Source organism: Lepidochelys olivacea, assembly GCF_965140295.1.
Source record: "Lepidochelys olivacea isolate rLepOli2 genome assembly, chromosome: 27".
In the NCBI taxonomy this organism is placed as follows: domain Eukaryota; kingdom Metazoa; phylum Chordata; order Testudines; family Cheloniidae; genus Lepidochelys; species Lepidochelys olivacea.
The window spans coordinates 9,959,672-9,976,547 of NC_140437.1; the positions used below are offsets into that span (position 1 = coordinate 9,959,672).

At 37.9% G+C, this 16,876-nt stretch overlaps 1 protein-coding gene across 1 annotated transcript in view; it reads left to right on the forward strand.

The window, feature by feature from the left end:
- TANC2 (tetratricopeptide repeat, ankyrin repeat and coiled-coil containing 2) overlaps positions 1 to 16,876 on the forward strand; it is a 690,066-nt gene that overhangs the window by 340,052 nt on the left and 333,138 nt on the right. The window contains exons 4-5 of the mRNA XM_084615604.1: positions 1,793 to 1,864; positions 13,117 to 13,296. Coding sequence (XP_084471730.1) covers positions 1,793 to 1,864; positions 13,117 to 13,296 — 252 coding nt within the window. The remainder of the gene's footprint in view (positions 1 to 1,792; positions 1,865 to 13,116; positions 13,297 to 16,876) is intronic.

Genomic DNA, 16,876 nt, shown 5'->3' on the forward strand with positions numbered 1-16,876 from the left:
TGATATTTCTGTAGAGCCCTTTATAAAAAATTCAGTTAACCAAATCATTATCTTGAACTGTGTTTTCATACTCTGAATGAAAGCACTCATTTGAAACTTCCATGATTTAGAGGTTGTCAATCTGGGCTTGTAGCTAGGGGGCTGTTGGTGATTTTCATTCTGTCTTCATGCACAATAATTTTCAAAAATCAAGGGAAGGAATTTTCCAATAAGAATTTTATACTATGAACTAAAAATGTAGGTATAGCCACCCCATCCTCAGTTGTATTAGTGCTGCTGTGTGCCACTCCAATGGCGTGAAGCAGCTCTAAACTCCGCGTAGTGAACCCCAGGAGGATAACCCCGTGTAGTGGGATTCTTGAACGTTGTAGAGCTGCTAGAATAGTTCCTATGACACCTTTTCCTTGACATCACACCCAGAATAGAAACATGACCAGAGAAAGTGACATGGCTGGAGTTCCCCTGCACCCTGGTGCCACCCAGCTGCTATAATGGCCCTGGGGCCAGAAGCAGATGACATGAGTTACAAGGGCTGCCAAGCTGCTGTAACTTGCTTTGGGAAACTGGCATTTGTGGACAGCTGTCCTAAGATCATTGCTCTTCCTAGCCAAGAAACAAAGCTTTGGGTTTTAGACATTCTCATACTAATTGTATTGTTATACCCCAATTGAAGTGTAGGGTCTCTCTCAAACCAGAACCAGCAGGATCATTCAAAAGAAAGAAGCATTTTTGCATACAATCACTGAGCAGGTTGTCACAAAGTTCAGTTGATTTATCTATAAAAATCTTTTATATATTTTAATATAATACTATACTTTTATTTCACTCATAAGTTTTACCTTTCTGTACACTCAAAGCTATTGGCCCATCCCTGAAGTTCTTACTGATGTAAACCTCCTATTTAAGAAGTTTTAACACTTTAAAACTCTTCTTAAAGACATTAGAAGTTTTGCCTGGGTAAGGACTAATGGCTTTTGGATTGTACCATGTACTTGCTATATTTGTATATGTTGTTATGGTCTTTAACATTGTGTACAGCTAGGCTAAAGTAACTCTCAGAGTATGATGCATTTAATTACTAGTTGCTTGTTTCTGCTTTCAGCTTGTGTTTGCTACATGTACTGAAACATCTCTATTGAGCTGCTCATCTGTTGTTACTAATCTGGTCAGCTGATCAATGAAGACTGGCATGTAATTAATTGTAAAATATTTACATGTTCCTTTCAGTATCTGTCTGGAAAGATTTACTTGTTACTGTTTACTGCTGCAGCTTTACTATACAGTTTCAGGAGGCGATAACAAGAAACATTTTTTTTTTGCTGGTTTGTTTAAACAGTTATTTTCAAAGGAAAGCAATATTTAACACAGTATTCCAATTTGCTGCTGACTGTGGACTTGTTTCACATACGTTAAAAATTTTGTATTTTTACAAAACTGTTCAAGACAAAGGAATTAATTGACTCATGGAAAAAGAGCAAGTATGATTCTGATTTTATTAAGAAGTCTGGGATCAGCAGAAGAAAATTAAACACAGATCTATTTTTTTTTAGTCTATGCATCTGCAAGGACCTCATGCAGTGTGACTACAGTGGGCAATACAGATATAAAAAAAATACCATACAAGATATAGTCAATTGTTTTTTCCTCCTTTTTAATTCTGTCACTCACACAACAAGATTGACCTGCTTTTCTGCTGTTCCTAGAAGATAAGTGATGGTATTTGAGGAAAAGTTGCATCTACCTGACCTATCTGCTATGTTGATATACTTATGCTGTTTTGGTTCTCATGCAGATGGAGGGAGCGAGGAACCACCAGACCGAAGACAGGCAAGTGTAGAATCCCGCCAGAGCCGATCTGGGCAAGGTAATGTTTGTATCATTTTCCTTCAAGAGCTTACTTCTCTTACGTTAGCACTTTGTGCAGTTTTTCTGTTTTGATAAGATATCCAGCTCTTCTGATTTATTGTAGCTTTTATTGTAATTTAGATATACACAAATTTAATAACCATCAGAAAGGTACAAAATGATCAATTTTAAGGGTTGAAATGAAGCTGGAATCATGTATGGTGCACAATATTCTAGTGGGACCCTTTCAAACAAATACTGTAGTATCTATTAATTTACATATCTGGGCGTCACATCCTCAGTTCCTCAGGCTGTGGACTGGGGATCTTCTTGGGGGCTGGGGGTGAAGGTGTTCTTCCTACTATTCCACAGAGCAGTGGCAGAGGTACTCAGCAGGCACCTATCTTCTGCACCCACTTCTGGAGAGGAGTGCCTGGGTAGTAGCATCTAGTGTGGGCTCTGGAAATCCTGTCCTTCACTGCAATGCAGCAGCAGAACACCATTTCCTTCTGGCAAGTTTCTCCATCCTCCAATGCTGAGGTGGGAGGTCCATGTTGTATTTATGGAGAGCAGCAATAGAGTAAGAGTAGAAAAGAGAATTTGGATCTGTTAAATAATGTTTTAGGTCATTCTCTGGGGCTGTGAAAGTCCTGCTGTTTGGAGCCTTAAATGCAGCTCACCAGCCTACTAAGGCGACATTCGATAGAAACATGCTTCTCACTGGTAGTATGTTTGCTCATTCACTTTGTGGTTTTCTGCACCAGATTCCAAGAGTAATTCTGTTTCACTTTCCTTTTCCTTCCCCAAATCTGTTGTTGCTGTAGAGTCCGAATAGTTTATTGAAGTGATGTTGTCTTCAGAGCAATAGTTCTGTTCTTTGGCTGTGTTCCAGTGTTGCCAGCAGAATATTGTATTGGCAAAAGTATTCTGGATGATTGAAGTCTGCAGACAAATTTAGGGGTATGGGTATTTGGAACTAAAACTATTGAACCCTGTGAAATGGCAACTGTTGATAGAGGTTTGTTGTCTGTAATAGTTTTTTTAATTTGGAATTTTATATCTTAAATAATAAGAATTGAGGCTAGATTAGAAAGAAACAATGAATTCTAATGCGTCTACAAACTCCGACAGCCACATTGCATTCAGAACCAGGTTGCTTTCCTGGACTTTTGTTAGGGAATAGAAGATTAATAATAATAAATGATAACCTGTTCTTTTCAGTCTGCTCTCTATTTATTATACAAAAGCTATTATTGGTAATATTAATTGTAAAAGGAGTATCTAGCCCATTTTCTCTGATTGTGCTCTCTGATGTAGTTTAATTGGCTTAGATTTAAAATATATACAGACATACATATACATAGGTTTAGCTGAAATGCAGATTTCAGAATGTTCTGATTGGACATAACAATCAGGTACTTTGATGGTCTGAGGTACTATATTCTTCCAAAGCACATTGCTGAATACTTGCTAGACGTACCTGTGATTCACTGGAAAAGATCTTTTCATGCTGTGGGAAAAATGCTAATCTGTGGGCTGCAGGTATGTTGTTTGCTAGTGTGTACTTGATGAAGAACATTATATACACACACAAAATCATATTAAAAGGTCATTATTAAGGTTGCAAAGTCAAGCACTCAAACATTAGGAAATGCCAGAACTAAGGTGCTTGAGTTTACATGAGCAAAACAATGTATTTTTTACCAGCCTCATTCTTGGAAACAAATGAACTCTTTGGGCTGAAGTTTTCCACTAAACTTCAGCCTGAGGCAGACCCTTAGTATAGAAGATTTCAGCCCAGATGGTTAAAGTTTGGCAAAGTTATAAGCTATTGAAAACAAGATCATATAATTATACAATTTTAATAGTAGGCAATGCTGTGAGCCCTGTCTATAATAAAATGGCGAGGGGGAAAAAAAAAGGTGACTCATATAAAGGTAGATGACAGCATATATAAAAATATGTATGTAGAAATGGTTTAGTAATTGAAATGGTCAAGTTTCAGAGTAACAGCTGTGTTAGTCTGTATTCGCAAAAAGAAAAGGAGTACTTGTGGCACCTTAGAGACTAAATAAATTGGTTAGTCTCTAAGGTGCCACAAGTACTCCTTTTCTTTTTGTGAAATGGTCAAGTTAAACAAGATAAAATTTTGGCTTTATCTCTTTCTTTCCCTCCAACACATGGACAGATACATTATTCATAAATTTTCATTTAGGAGTTCTGGAGAAGGCCAGTTTTGTCCAAATAGCATCTTGTTAACCTGATGATTAAAGTGACTGACCTGTTTCTTATTTGGTACCATTTATACATACTTTAATACGTTAATTTTTAAAATTATTGTTAATCGTTTCCTGTTGAACTATGTTAATCATGTATCTATGTAAATGTATATGGTCTTTCACAAACCTATATTGAGTCATTAGACATCTATTTGTTATTTATAAAACAATTGTATTGATGGAAAACCCTGTTTTGTATGCTCATTGTTTGCTGCACACAAGTATGGCATGTGTGTGCAAAAATGTGAGCACATTTTGAAAACGTAGGCCTTTATTTCCTGAACTCTGCACAGTGATTGTTGTGTAAGTCTAACCATCAGAGGAAGCCCATGAAGTCCCATGAATGGATCAGAAATTAGATGAAAATTTTAAAAATATCCAATTATTTAAGGGCATATTCCCTGTCTCTCCTCCATTCACCTGAAACCACTCAAAGGTTGTGGCTGGAGGAGACAAACCTAGTTTATAAACTGGAATCCCTTCCTTCCTCACTTCACTTTCATGATTCCAATGTTTCTTGCCTCACTTTCACACCCCTCCTCTATGGGACCCAGCCTCTCTATTCCCCTTCCTCTCATGAGCTGCCTCTATAAGAGGTTCCCTCATTTCAAATCCAGGTAGTATCTTCTCATTCCACCTTTTAATATTTTTCAGCCTGCTGAGGCCCATAGTGCAATTCAGTGTGTGACAAAGACCCAAAATGAAAGATGCACACAAATTATTTTATGTTGTAAACTTAAGATGCCATTAGTGTAAATGGCTCTTACTTATCTAGCCGCAGTTTCATGATTCTGTTTCTGAAGTAAATAATTTTGAAACCACACATATGAAGGGGACACCAAATTTCTGTGGAAACTAAGATAACTTTGAGACTAAAAGAAGTGATGTCCTTTGAAATGAGGAACAATTGAGACATATAGAATTGCCAACCTCAAGAGATCAAAAATCATGAATCAGATCCCCAATAAAAGTGAAATATGGCTCCAAAAGAATGAGATTTATTTTTTAAGAAATAATACATTGTGTTTTTGGTCTGACTCTTGATTTTTGAGCTCTTCTGACCATTCCCAATGTGTGTGGTGACCATGAGTGTTGCCCACTCTTTCACATTTATTGAAAAGGTGGATTTAAACCCCAGGCAGGAGCTGAGACCCTGAACACCCAAAGCAGTCCTGTCATCCTAGTTTGTCATGACTCGCTGGTCTCGAGCCCAGGTCCACAGAGTTGATGGGAATGGCCACGCTCCAACCCTCCAGCTGATCTGTGACCCATGAAGTCAAGGCACAGTTCCTACTTAAGCCTGCAGTAGGAACAGGAAGCTGTGTGAACAACTGGGCCCCACCCTGCTATGGAATGTGTGCCTTATGCTTAGGGTGACCAGATGTCCCATTTTTATAGGGACAGTCCTGTTTTTTGGGACTTTTTCTTATATAGGCGCCTATTAGCCCCCACCCCCTGTCCCATTTTTTCATAGTTGCTATCTGGTCACCCTACTCGTGCTACTGCTCATGCTTATGCAGCTTGATTTCCTGGCATCTGACTCATAGTTCTGATCTCCAGTTTATCTCCTGCCTCTGACCCAGCTTGACTCTAGTTCCTGACATGGTTCTGATCTCCAGTTTGCCTCTTGCTTCTGACTTCCCGGTATCCTGACCCAGCTGACTCTGGACTCCTGTCTCAGGACTGTAGACTCTGGCTTTTATTACTAGGTCTGGCCACCCATGACCTGACCATGACACAGTTCCCACATCAATGTTGATACCACATCTGCCTATCTCATCAATTCTGCCTCTCCCACAGCCCCCACATCTGTTCTGTCCCCACACGAGTGCTGCAGTCTGCCCCCATATCAGTGCCAGTTCCAATCTTTATCCCCCATATCAGTGCTGCCCTCAGCCTCTCATCTGCCCACCATCCTAATCTTTCCATCAGTTCTGCTCTCCCAACCTCACCACTAGTCCTCCTATTACTCCTGGGGCTCTTCACTCCAGCCCAGCCTGGTCTCAGGGGGCTGCAGTGGTGCCTTATCCCTCTCGCCTATTCCCATATTGGTTGTTGCATAGAGGGGAAGAGCGAGGCGCGATTTCCATTGCTTATTGGAGAGGAGGAAAGAGCAGAGACCTACTGAGCTGATGGGCACTTTGATTCCTCTTTCACCCTCCCCTCCCATGAAAACAGTGAGCAGAGGGGGAGAGAATCTACCTGCATCCTGCAGGGTTGAACTTCATGACAGGGCTGGAGCTCTCATGTCATCACAAGACAAGCTCCAGCCCTGTCGGAAACCCCATCACTAACAAAAAAATTCTGAGAGTTGGCAATACTGGAGGCATGCTACTGCTCCACATCCCTCGTCTTATTCCATGCCACCCATTTATACCCTCCAAGACTCATGCCCCTCCTCTCTTTCCCTAGGTTCCTATCCCTTTGTAACCCACCTTCTGACTCAGCCTAGCGGTAGCTGAAAAACACAGCATGGAGCCAGTACCAGTTCAGTTTCTGTATGTAAACATTCAAAAATTGGGTTTTTTTTTCTCTCTGTATACACTTGAAATGAGCTCTGAATGAGTGTGTCCCTTGGAATAGTCACAGTTAACAGGAAAGGGAAAGAAAACAAAGGAAAAAAGTAACAAAATACCACTTACCCTAACTTTTAGCTTGCATGAGCACAACCTAAGATATGGCTGCAGGCCAAATATGTGGGCTAGTACAGACAGGAGAAGCGTCATCATGTTGGCATTGAGTTCTGAAGATGAAAACAGATTGGTTCAGAGCTGTCCAGGAGAAGAGACAGTCTGACTTGTGCATGGGGAAAAATGAAGGGTGTTTAAGCTTCATGTGATTATTATTAACTGTAACCTATGTTTATTCCATATGCTAACATGTTATACATACTATACCACAGGGGCTTAGAGATTTTGTTATGCATAGAATTTAAGTGAGGCGATCAGACTCTTGCAATATAAATCAAAACACAATTTGGAATATCACAAAAAAGTTTATCTATTAAGTCTATGACATTTTGTCATATTGAAATAATCCAGAAGACAATTTACTATTTAGTATATGCACTGTATAGGAAATGTCTTGTGTACGTATATGTTGTAGCAATACTGCTAAAGTTGTGGGTCAGTCACTGTAAATCCTTTGTTTCAGTGATTTATAAATCAGTAGAAAGATATTCTGTTTGACTGAAGCAAATTTCAGAATAATCTGTTCAAATCCTTTTGAATTTTGCAATTGTGAAAAAATGAGAATTTTGATTTCTCCCTTTTTCCCATCCCAAAGATATTCCTTTGCTTTTACTGAATTCAGAATCATTTTTTTGTTAAAATTAAAATCTGGTAGGTAATCCATAAATAAAACATTTTTAATTTAAGTTTTATTAATGATTAAAAAAGAGAGAGAGAGAGAGAGAAAGGTCCAGTGTTTTGAGCAAGAGACTGAAATCCAGTGATTCTGGATTCTCTTTCCAGCTCTGCCAATTACTTGCTCTGTGTGACTTTAAGTAAGTCAATTAATTTTTTGTGCGCCAACTTCTGTATCTGTAAAATTAAGATAATATCCCCTGACAAGGATTTTATGAGGGTTAGTACATTAATGTTTGCAAAGCATTTTGAGAATTTAGATGGCAGGTGCTATCAATTTGTATGGCTATTTGTTCACATTATTGCTTTATTTATTGTTCATTTTATATAGAAATACACGGGACTCTCAGTTTCCCCTCAGCTTTAGACAAGTACCAGATATTATGGCCACAAATTCTTTTGCAGACCTATACTATAATGGAGCAAATGCAGAGCATGCAAGCCTTACACATCTCTTCAAAGAACCACATGCAGTAAAGTGTGTGGTGCTTACTAAAGCTGTCTCAGAATGCTGGAATTTGAACCTGTATCTTCAGGGAATTTTAAACCTGTGCATAGCGCCCCTCAGGGGCATCATCCTGCAAACTGCTGAGCACTCTGGCCCCGTCCAGCAAAGCATTTTGGCATGTGCTTAACATTTAACAGTATGAAGTGAAAAGAGCAGACGAAAGCATCCAGCTGAAAGTATTTTTAGCAATCATGGCAAAAATTGTTATCCATTCTGAATTAATTGGAAATCTGCATATCAAAGAAACTGCAGTGTAATGACCTTGAGGTTATTAAAATCTTAAAAGCAAAAAAAAAAAATCAGTTAAGGATTATATCTTCAATACATGGGCAAAGTAAAATAACGTGGATTGTAATGAATGCTCATCAGTTGTCACATGAATGTTAAGAGTCCTACATGGAGGCATCCAGTACTGCACTTGAGCATACATATGCAATAATAGTTAATTTTTGTTTTGTTTTTCACTGTAGAAGGATACAGCTATGTTGTGAAGTATTCCATGACTTTGAGATTGGTTATGGGTCCATTTTAGCTGTAAAATGTATAACTTTTTATCAGTTTTCTGATAAGGAGTTGTCTGAGAACTTCAGCATTATTTAAATCTGTTTCCTGCTATGTGAATGAATAATGTATTCCCTTGACTATTTTACACTGTTGATATAGCCTTTTTTGGACAGCTACAATAAACTCAGGCTGTTGTCTCTTCTGAATTATAATGTATTGAAGGCATTTATCTTTTCTGCTTCATCCACATGTGACAATTCAGCTCTGTTATCCATCCTCTGTGAATTAGTTTTTATAAACCTACATTTTATTCACACAAACTACTGAAAGTCACACAAAGCTATCCAATGGAAATCAAATAATTACTTTCAGAGAGGAAAATTATAACACAGGAACAAAGGTGATCAGAGCCCATGGCTATAATCTATCTGATCTTTTGCAAAATCAAAGAAATGAGATGATATGGGAGAAATTTAGATGCACCTCTCATAATTCTCTGCTCAGTAAGTATAGTTTATGCATCAGGTATCAAGTCATGTATATTTGCAGTAAAATATAAAGGATAACAGTTGTAAATATGGAGGCAAGTTATCCCAGAACTCCACAGTACTCCAGTGTATTAGCGAGATGCCTCTGGAAACGGAAGGTCCTTAAGTAATTCTTTTCAAATATTAGAACTGATTTGTTGCAAGTGATGTGTGAAAATTTGGATCAGTTTTTATTTTTAATGAATCAGTTAATCCATTCCTGATCACAAAACTGACCTCGAGAAACTAGTTAAAAATGTGAAGATAATGATCCAGATTATGCCCTAAATTACGCGTTTGCAACCCCACTCTTTTGTAAAAGAACAGCAACTCAGTGAACGGTACTTTTTGTCAAATATTTAATTTTCCACCCAGGCAAGTTGAGCTTCCTTTCCAAGCCAGTAGTTTAAGAAACTGAATGATATGAAGCCCCAAAGTACCATTCTGGACCTCAGAGCACGTGCTTCCAAACAATTGGCTTAAGAACAGTTCTGAGATGTCGTCATTACTTGGGAGAGAGAGAATATGGCATTTAATATGCGGCAGTTTATCGCTATAAAATTAAAGATTGATGCAGATCATTCCTTTTGCAACTTTTGCGTAGCAGAGGCTAGCACAGATTTTGACAAATTTCTTTTTGTGGCCCCAAATACTAATAATTAAGAGGAGCAGCACAGAACTCATAGCCCAAGACGAACAAGAGCTAAGGTGGCTTCAATTCCCTTCCAACCCTGATCTTCTATGATTCTAGCAAAGTCACCTTCATGCCTTCCCAATTCTGGGCTGCTCTGGGAGCCAGAGTAGCCAGTGGTGTAATTTTAATAGCCCCAGTCGAAGTCACAGCAGGCTGCCCTGTGCGTGGCTGTGCTTCTCAGAATCTCTGCAGTGTTCTGGGCTGGTACTATGCTCCTCCTGCCCCAAGCATGCTCCCTGTGCTGGGGTTTGTGAGGGAGTCCTGCAGTAATTTTCCTCAGTTCCTATACATGGGGAAATTTTCCCCAGGCTGGATTCAGGGCTTCTCAAGACCCTTTGTACCTCTCCAGCACTTGTAACAGGCATAAAGGGACAAGAAAGGGGTGACAATCTCATGCATCATTTCTAATTTTCCCTCTTCTATTTAACTAAGAACTTGACCATCAGTTAGCAAAACTGAGGGAGGCTTAATGAATAAATCATAATTTTCCATATTACTTACTCAGTGTCCAAATTTTTTTTTTGCTCTCTGTATACAATATGGCAAATATACATATCTGTACTATAATTCAAATGTCTCTGTGCAATTGTTAACAATTTGTCCCAATGTACTGAATATTCAAAATATTTGCTTAAAAATTCTGGTAAAATTAGTAACTGGAGGAGGAGCATAAAATAACTTTGATCACAAGCAAAGATCTGCTCATTCCGTACATTGCAGGGAGAAATTAATTCTGCCTCCAAATGCTCTCTACATTAAAATAATAATAATTCCCATCAGTCTTCAGTTTGCTTATATTGTAGTAACTGGGATACTGTCGCCCCATGGCATCATATCTGAGAACCTTCCACAGAAAATCAATAGCAAAGTCAGCAGAGAGCTTCAGTGGACTTCTCTCACACTTCTCCCTTTTTAGGGTTAAGCCTCTCCTTGAGGTAGAGTTGTGAGCTTCTTTTAAAGCTTTTATTAATTTCCTTTTCTTTTGTTCGTTTGTTTTTTGTTTGGCTGGGCTTTGGGTAGAAGGGGGTTCCAGAGCAATTGCAGAAATGAGTGGCAGTGAGATACAGAATAGACTTTGAACTTGAAAAAAGAACAAGGACAAATAAAATGAACCATTTGACTGTACTGTTCTTTGAGGAGCTTCAATTAGATTCTAAAATTATCACCTGAGTTCAAACAAAGCCAACAATTCAATTCGGTAAAGGTATTTTACTTAGCCCAAAGACTCTTTATTGCCTAGTGATAAGACTGCAGAAAATGTAGAGCTTTCTATCTACATAAAGTGTTTAAGAATCAGAGAAACGTGAGCCAAATTCTCAGATGGTGTAAATTTGCATAGCTCCACTCTGCTGATTTATACCAGTTGAGACTCTGACCCAGTATCTGCTCTGAGTAAATCTAGTCTGTCCATTAGCAGGTAACCTTGTAAAGAATGACTTCTCATCTGTAAGCCAGCAATTTAGCTCAGATTTCCTGTTCTACAAGAACGTTAAAGAAATAATAAGGTAACAGACTCCATCTTTCGCAGCTCCTCTATCATTCTAATAAATGAGAGGGGAGAAGTGAAAAGAGCAATAGATAGCATCACTGGACAAACAGAAATCTAAGGGATCTGTTTCTGTGTGGTCCCATAGAATTGCATGAAATACACATTAAGGTCTGTTAATTCTGTAGTTTTTAGAGCCTAAAGATTTCTGACTAGTCTAAGATTCCAGAATTTTGGATGTGTGCACCAGACAGGAATCTTTTGGATGGGGTTGGAGGAAATCTATTTGGGATTGTAAGTCATAAGAAACAATACATTTGAAAACCTTTATGAACAGACTCCTTACACTTTATTTTAAAACAGATCTATTTTATATCATATAATGTAAGAATTTCTGTATATCTATTGACAAATATCCTTCTATAAACAAAACCAAACTCTAAACTATGTCAAACAAATTTTTCAGAGTAACAGCCGTGTTAGTCTGTATTCGCAAAAAGAAAAGGAGTACTTGTGGCACCTTAGAGACTAACCAATTTATTTGAGCATAAGCTTTCGTGAGCTACAGCTCACTTCATCGGATGCATACTGTGGTTTCCAAATAAATTGGTTAGTCTCTAAGAAACAAATTTTTTATTTTCATTTTAGGAATATTTGTATTTAGGAATGTAAATGTCTTTTATACATTTATAAATATATTTATTTTAAATAAAATAATGTATTTAATTATTTAAAGCAGCAATGAAATTGAAAAATAGAATACAATATACATTTATAGCTACCATGACAGAGTACAAAAACTGATACTAGTGAGCACAAACCTGTTAATCATCATTTATTATTGTATTTTTGAAAGATTAGCAAGAGCACTAGGTGGTGCTCTTTTATTGCAGAGTATTAAAAATTCAAATTAATAAATAAATCATATTACAAAGTGAGGAAGCAGGTAAAATGAAGAAGGTAAATATTGATGCACTGTGTAATCCAGGCACAGAGCAGATCCGAGTCTATATCTTCTGTCTCCCAGGCCAAAGAGTCATTCTCACACACTCTCTTGCTCTTTTGCCCAGTTAATATTTAAGTATTTATAGAAAGTCGAACCGCTTCAACAGGAAAGATTGACTGCGGGATAACGTATAGCTTGGTGGTAAGGGTACTTCTTTGGTAGAAGGGAGACCTGAATTCAAGTCCCTGCTCCAAAGAGTATTTAAATGTTTGTGCAATGTGGAACAGCTTCAAAAGGAGACACTGAGAGCAACCAACCCCTGAATAGCCTGTAAACCTGGTGATTAGGATGCTTACCTGACAGGAGATATATCTGAGTTCAAGTCCTTGCTCCACAGTAGGGACTCAAACCCTCCCGTCTCCAAGGCAAGTGGCCTACTAACTACTGGGCTAAAGGTAATAAGAGGGACATGCGTACACACGCGCACACACACTTTTTTTGAAGCTGAGTGGACTTTTCCAATTTGCTGACAAATTCCAAAAATTTTCGGAACCAACATGAAGATTTGTTCTGATTTTTTGGTTTGTTGGCTGAAAAAAATCAGTTATTTGCCCAGGGTAGTAATTACATGAAAACTGATCACTACAGAATGCTTAACAAAGCAAAATGGTTAAACTTAAAATCTAACTAGTTATGTTGTTCATTACTCTATATCAGACATTCACCTGTTTGCTATTGTATAAATGTAATTTCTTCATGGGAAGCATAAACATTTTGTAAGATGAGCATGAGAAGGAGCAGTCCAATCCTAAAAAGTTTGTGTGATTTTTTGAGAAATAGTATGGAAATATTAAAGCGTCTAGCCAGCCTAAGCCAGCAAATTCCTGAGTCTAGGAAATGATAAAAACAGTAGGCTGCCTTTTATTACAAACTGTTCTGTTTTATTTTTACGTTCCTGTCAGGCACCTCCACAGAGAACGACTGTGCTTTTGAACCAGACTACGCTATTCCACCACTCCCAGTGACCGAAGGTATGCAGCACATTCGGATTATGGAGGGCATGTCTCGCTCTCTTCCATCCTCCCCCTTACTCACACATCAGTCTATCAGTGTTCGGCTCCAACCTGTGAAGAAATTAACTGGTAAGGACTTTAAATAAGTTCAGTGGGGCTTTTAAAATCGGTCAGTGCAAAATTTTAGATAAAACTCACCAAACAAGTTTCTTTGCACAAATCTTCATTAGTTAACTACATGGCCTGCTGGAGTCACAATATTTTGTAATTGGAATATACACCCATGTTTACAATATTAAATTACTGTAGGAAAATGGGTTGGATCTCAATTTAATAGCATGATCTGTCTAGTCTTTAAATAATCATCTGGTTTTCACACATTTTAGTTTTGCAGGGATGTTCTAAGTAGTACCAGAATATACCGTAATTCCAGTCTCCTCATGAATCAGTTTGCTCAAGTCAGGCCAACTGATGGAGACATTTCAGCAGTCTAAATACCGTTATGTTAAATTTTTGCATGCTGAGAGAAAGAGACTTCAGCAAACTGTACATTATTTGATGCAGCACATAGTGACTTTTCATGTATGTTTTTAAATAAGTTTATTTTAAGTAATTTATTTGGTTTCTGTGGACCAGATTTGTAAAGGTATTTAGGTGCTTAAAGATGCAGATAGGCACCTAATGGGAGTTTGAAAAGCACCTAAGGACTCAACTCCTACACTAAGTGCTCAGAGGCTGGTCATCATAGGGACACTGCAGCTGGGATTAGCAGGGGAAGCGCTGAAGCCATCGGGAGCCTGGGGCAAAGTAGCAGGAAGGGAGCAGGACGGAGCCACTGATGCCTGGCAGGCCAAACAGCAGGCCTTTTTAGGCCGGATCTGGCTTGTAGGCTGCTAATTGAAGAACACTGGTCTATAAGTACTTACATGGAGAACAAATATTTACTAATGGACTTGTCAGTCTCACAGAGAACATGGTCCAATGGCTGGAAGTTGAAGCTAGACAAATTCAAATTGGAAGTGAGGTATAAATGTTTAACAATTAGAATAATTATCCATTGGAACAACTTACCAAGGTTTGTGGAGACACTTTTTAAATCAAGAGTAGGTGTTTTTCTAAAAGATCTGGTCTAGGAATTATTTTAGGGGAATTCAATGGCCTTAGTGTGGCTAGATGATCACAATGATCCTTTCCGGCTTTGGAATCTATGAAATCTTCCAACTTTTATCTTGTCTATTTAGATTGTAAATTCTACAGGGCAAAGATTGACTCTTACTATATGGTTGCATAATGTCTATTACAATGACATTCTAATCCTGGTTGGGGTCTTTAAGCACTATTGTAATATAAATAAAAAATAATAATAATGCAATGGTAGATGTAGTGTATGTTTCTGTAATATCAGTATTGACTTGATCCCCTGGAACTGTGGGTTCAGTTTAGTTGTAAGCTCTGGTAAGCAGCATTCAGTGCTCCATTATCTTCATGGTGGATAGGTATCTTTGTGTTGTGACACAGCAAGTATGCTTAATTAATTGTGAGTGCAAAACTGGAGACTGCTTCTCTTAAGTTAGGCTTTGTGTGCTTTCCCACTGATAGCTCTGCCCCTTGCGGTCAACAGAAAAATGAAGCAAATTAGAACTCATCCCATTCTTCAGTTTAGGTTCCAGCCCCCCATTTACATTATACTACAGGATTCTTTAAAAATCCTCGCTGCCACAATGATAGACACATGCAAGAAAAAGGAAAGTTTACTTACTCTCAGTGCTCCAGTAACAGGTATATTGCCTTTGCAGAGTTGCATATGTGCCATCAGAGCTCCATGAATCAAAACATTTAGTGTGAAGTTATATAAGGGACCATCTCCCCACTGCCCTTAGTTCTTTTGCAACAATTGAGAATATCAAATGAGGACTCCAAAGAAGCAGGGAACTAGGATGAGTGAGTCTGGGTCTTCCCAGGCAATAGACTTTGAGAACTCCATCTACGGATGAGTAACGTAACTTTCCTTTCTGCATCAGTGATTGACAGTACAGATCAACTAACACAAACAAACCCGTGGAGTAGGGCTGAGAGTAAAAACAAAATATTTTTCCATGTGATTGTATTTCTTTAGTTAACAATTGTTAGAAAACTCCTACAAAATATAAAAAATGTGTTGTGAGAATTACATATTTTTTGGACTTCCCCTACAAAATGTTTAACCATATGGAAGGGCTGGAGAGTTGTTTCGAACATGCTGTGTTTCTGTCAGTAACTTTACATGTCTAAGAATGGAAGTGCCTCTTTTGTTAATAATAGTTACATCATTTCTTGCACAAGAGTGAAAACAGATAATTGCTTAAAATAATGATTTTTGTTGTTGCTGGTGAATATTTAAATTATTACAATAAAGGAAATGCTCTTCCTCGGACTAATGATCCACATATAGGCCATTAGTCCCAGGAGATCGTTAATCTCCATGGAATGCCCTGCAATGAAGACATTATTGCTGTTATAAATGAATAGCTCAGAGATAATTTTTAAATGGTTTTCGTACGGAATGGATACATGTGATCCCCCAAATGGTGGTATTGGTGGGATGGTCATGTTGCATCTGGACATTTCTAGAGAATTAAAGGCTGGTATATTGGTTACATGCCAGTCCTTTGCTAGATTTCCATTTAGTTTCTAATATTAGCTATACGTAGCTACATCTTTGATTTTGTTAGAAGTTTGTGAATTCTCCCAATCAGAAGCAGGGAAGGTGAGATTTTCCTCTGAAATACTAGTTTAAAATTCATTTCTGAGTAGTACATCATATTTCCATGCAAAAAGGCTTTTTTGCTGTTCACTCGTTGCTTTGAAATTGAGGACAGAACATTTTTACTAGGCACTTATACATTTGAAGAAATAAGTTTCATTTAACTTAAATTTTAAAATGAATGCTTCAGAGAAAATGCTTGTAGTATTTGCCAATTTAGAGCTGGGAAAAAATATTTTTAGATTTCTTTTTAGAAAATGTGGCTTTTTCCTATTTCACATGTCAAATCTTGACGAAGATACTTGGACCAGAAGCTCTACAAAGGGAAAGTGTCTCCTTTGGATGAAATCATGGCTGCATTAATGTCAGTGACAAAACTTCTCTTGACTCAGGTTGGCCTGAATTTCTCTTCCTTCAATCAATTATTCACCTTAAAGCTAGAGGATTCAGTAGGAGCCTCCATATTAACTGTTTTAAATAGGGTTCAAGGTTTTTAGGTCATTGAACAATTAAAACATTGAAAAGGACTCAAAATCTCACATCATCAGTATAAAATATGCTTTCTCTTTTATATCCCAAATAATTATGGCAATCTTGAACAATAGTTTCCTCTTCATATGACCATTTTGAAACAAGACAGATGCAGAGTTACAGACCAACTTAGAGATGCCAAATTTAAGGTGGACTGGAGGGGTTAGATGTCTTATTATAGCCCATTCATGTTGCTTTTAAGAGGTTCTTCATGGGACTGCAAGCAACACCTCCATAGTATTTTCAACATTACTGACACAAGCAGAGATAAACTGCGGTTAAACTAGGTCTCATTTATGGAAGCACAGAGACACTAAGTTAGAATATTGGGTGGGTACAGATGAATAAGCTGTTTCTTTCAATTTTCAAATCAATCTGTATGCCTGTATAATAAGCTTTTTTGGGACAGGTAATATGTCTTACTCTGAAATCTCT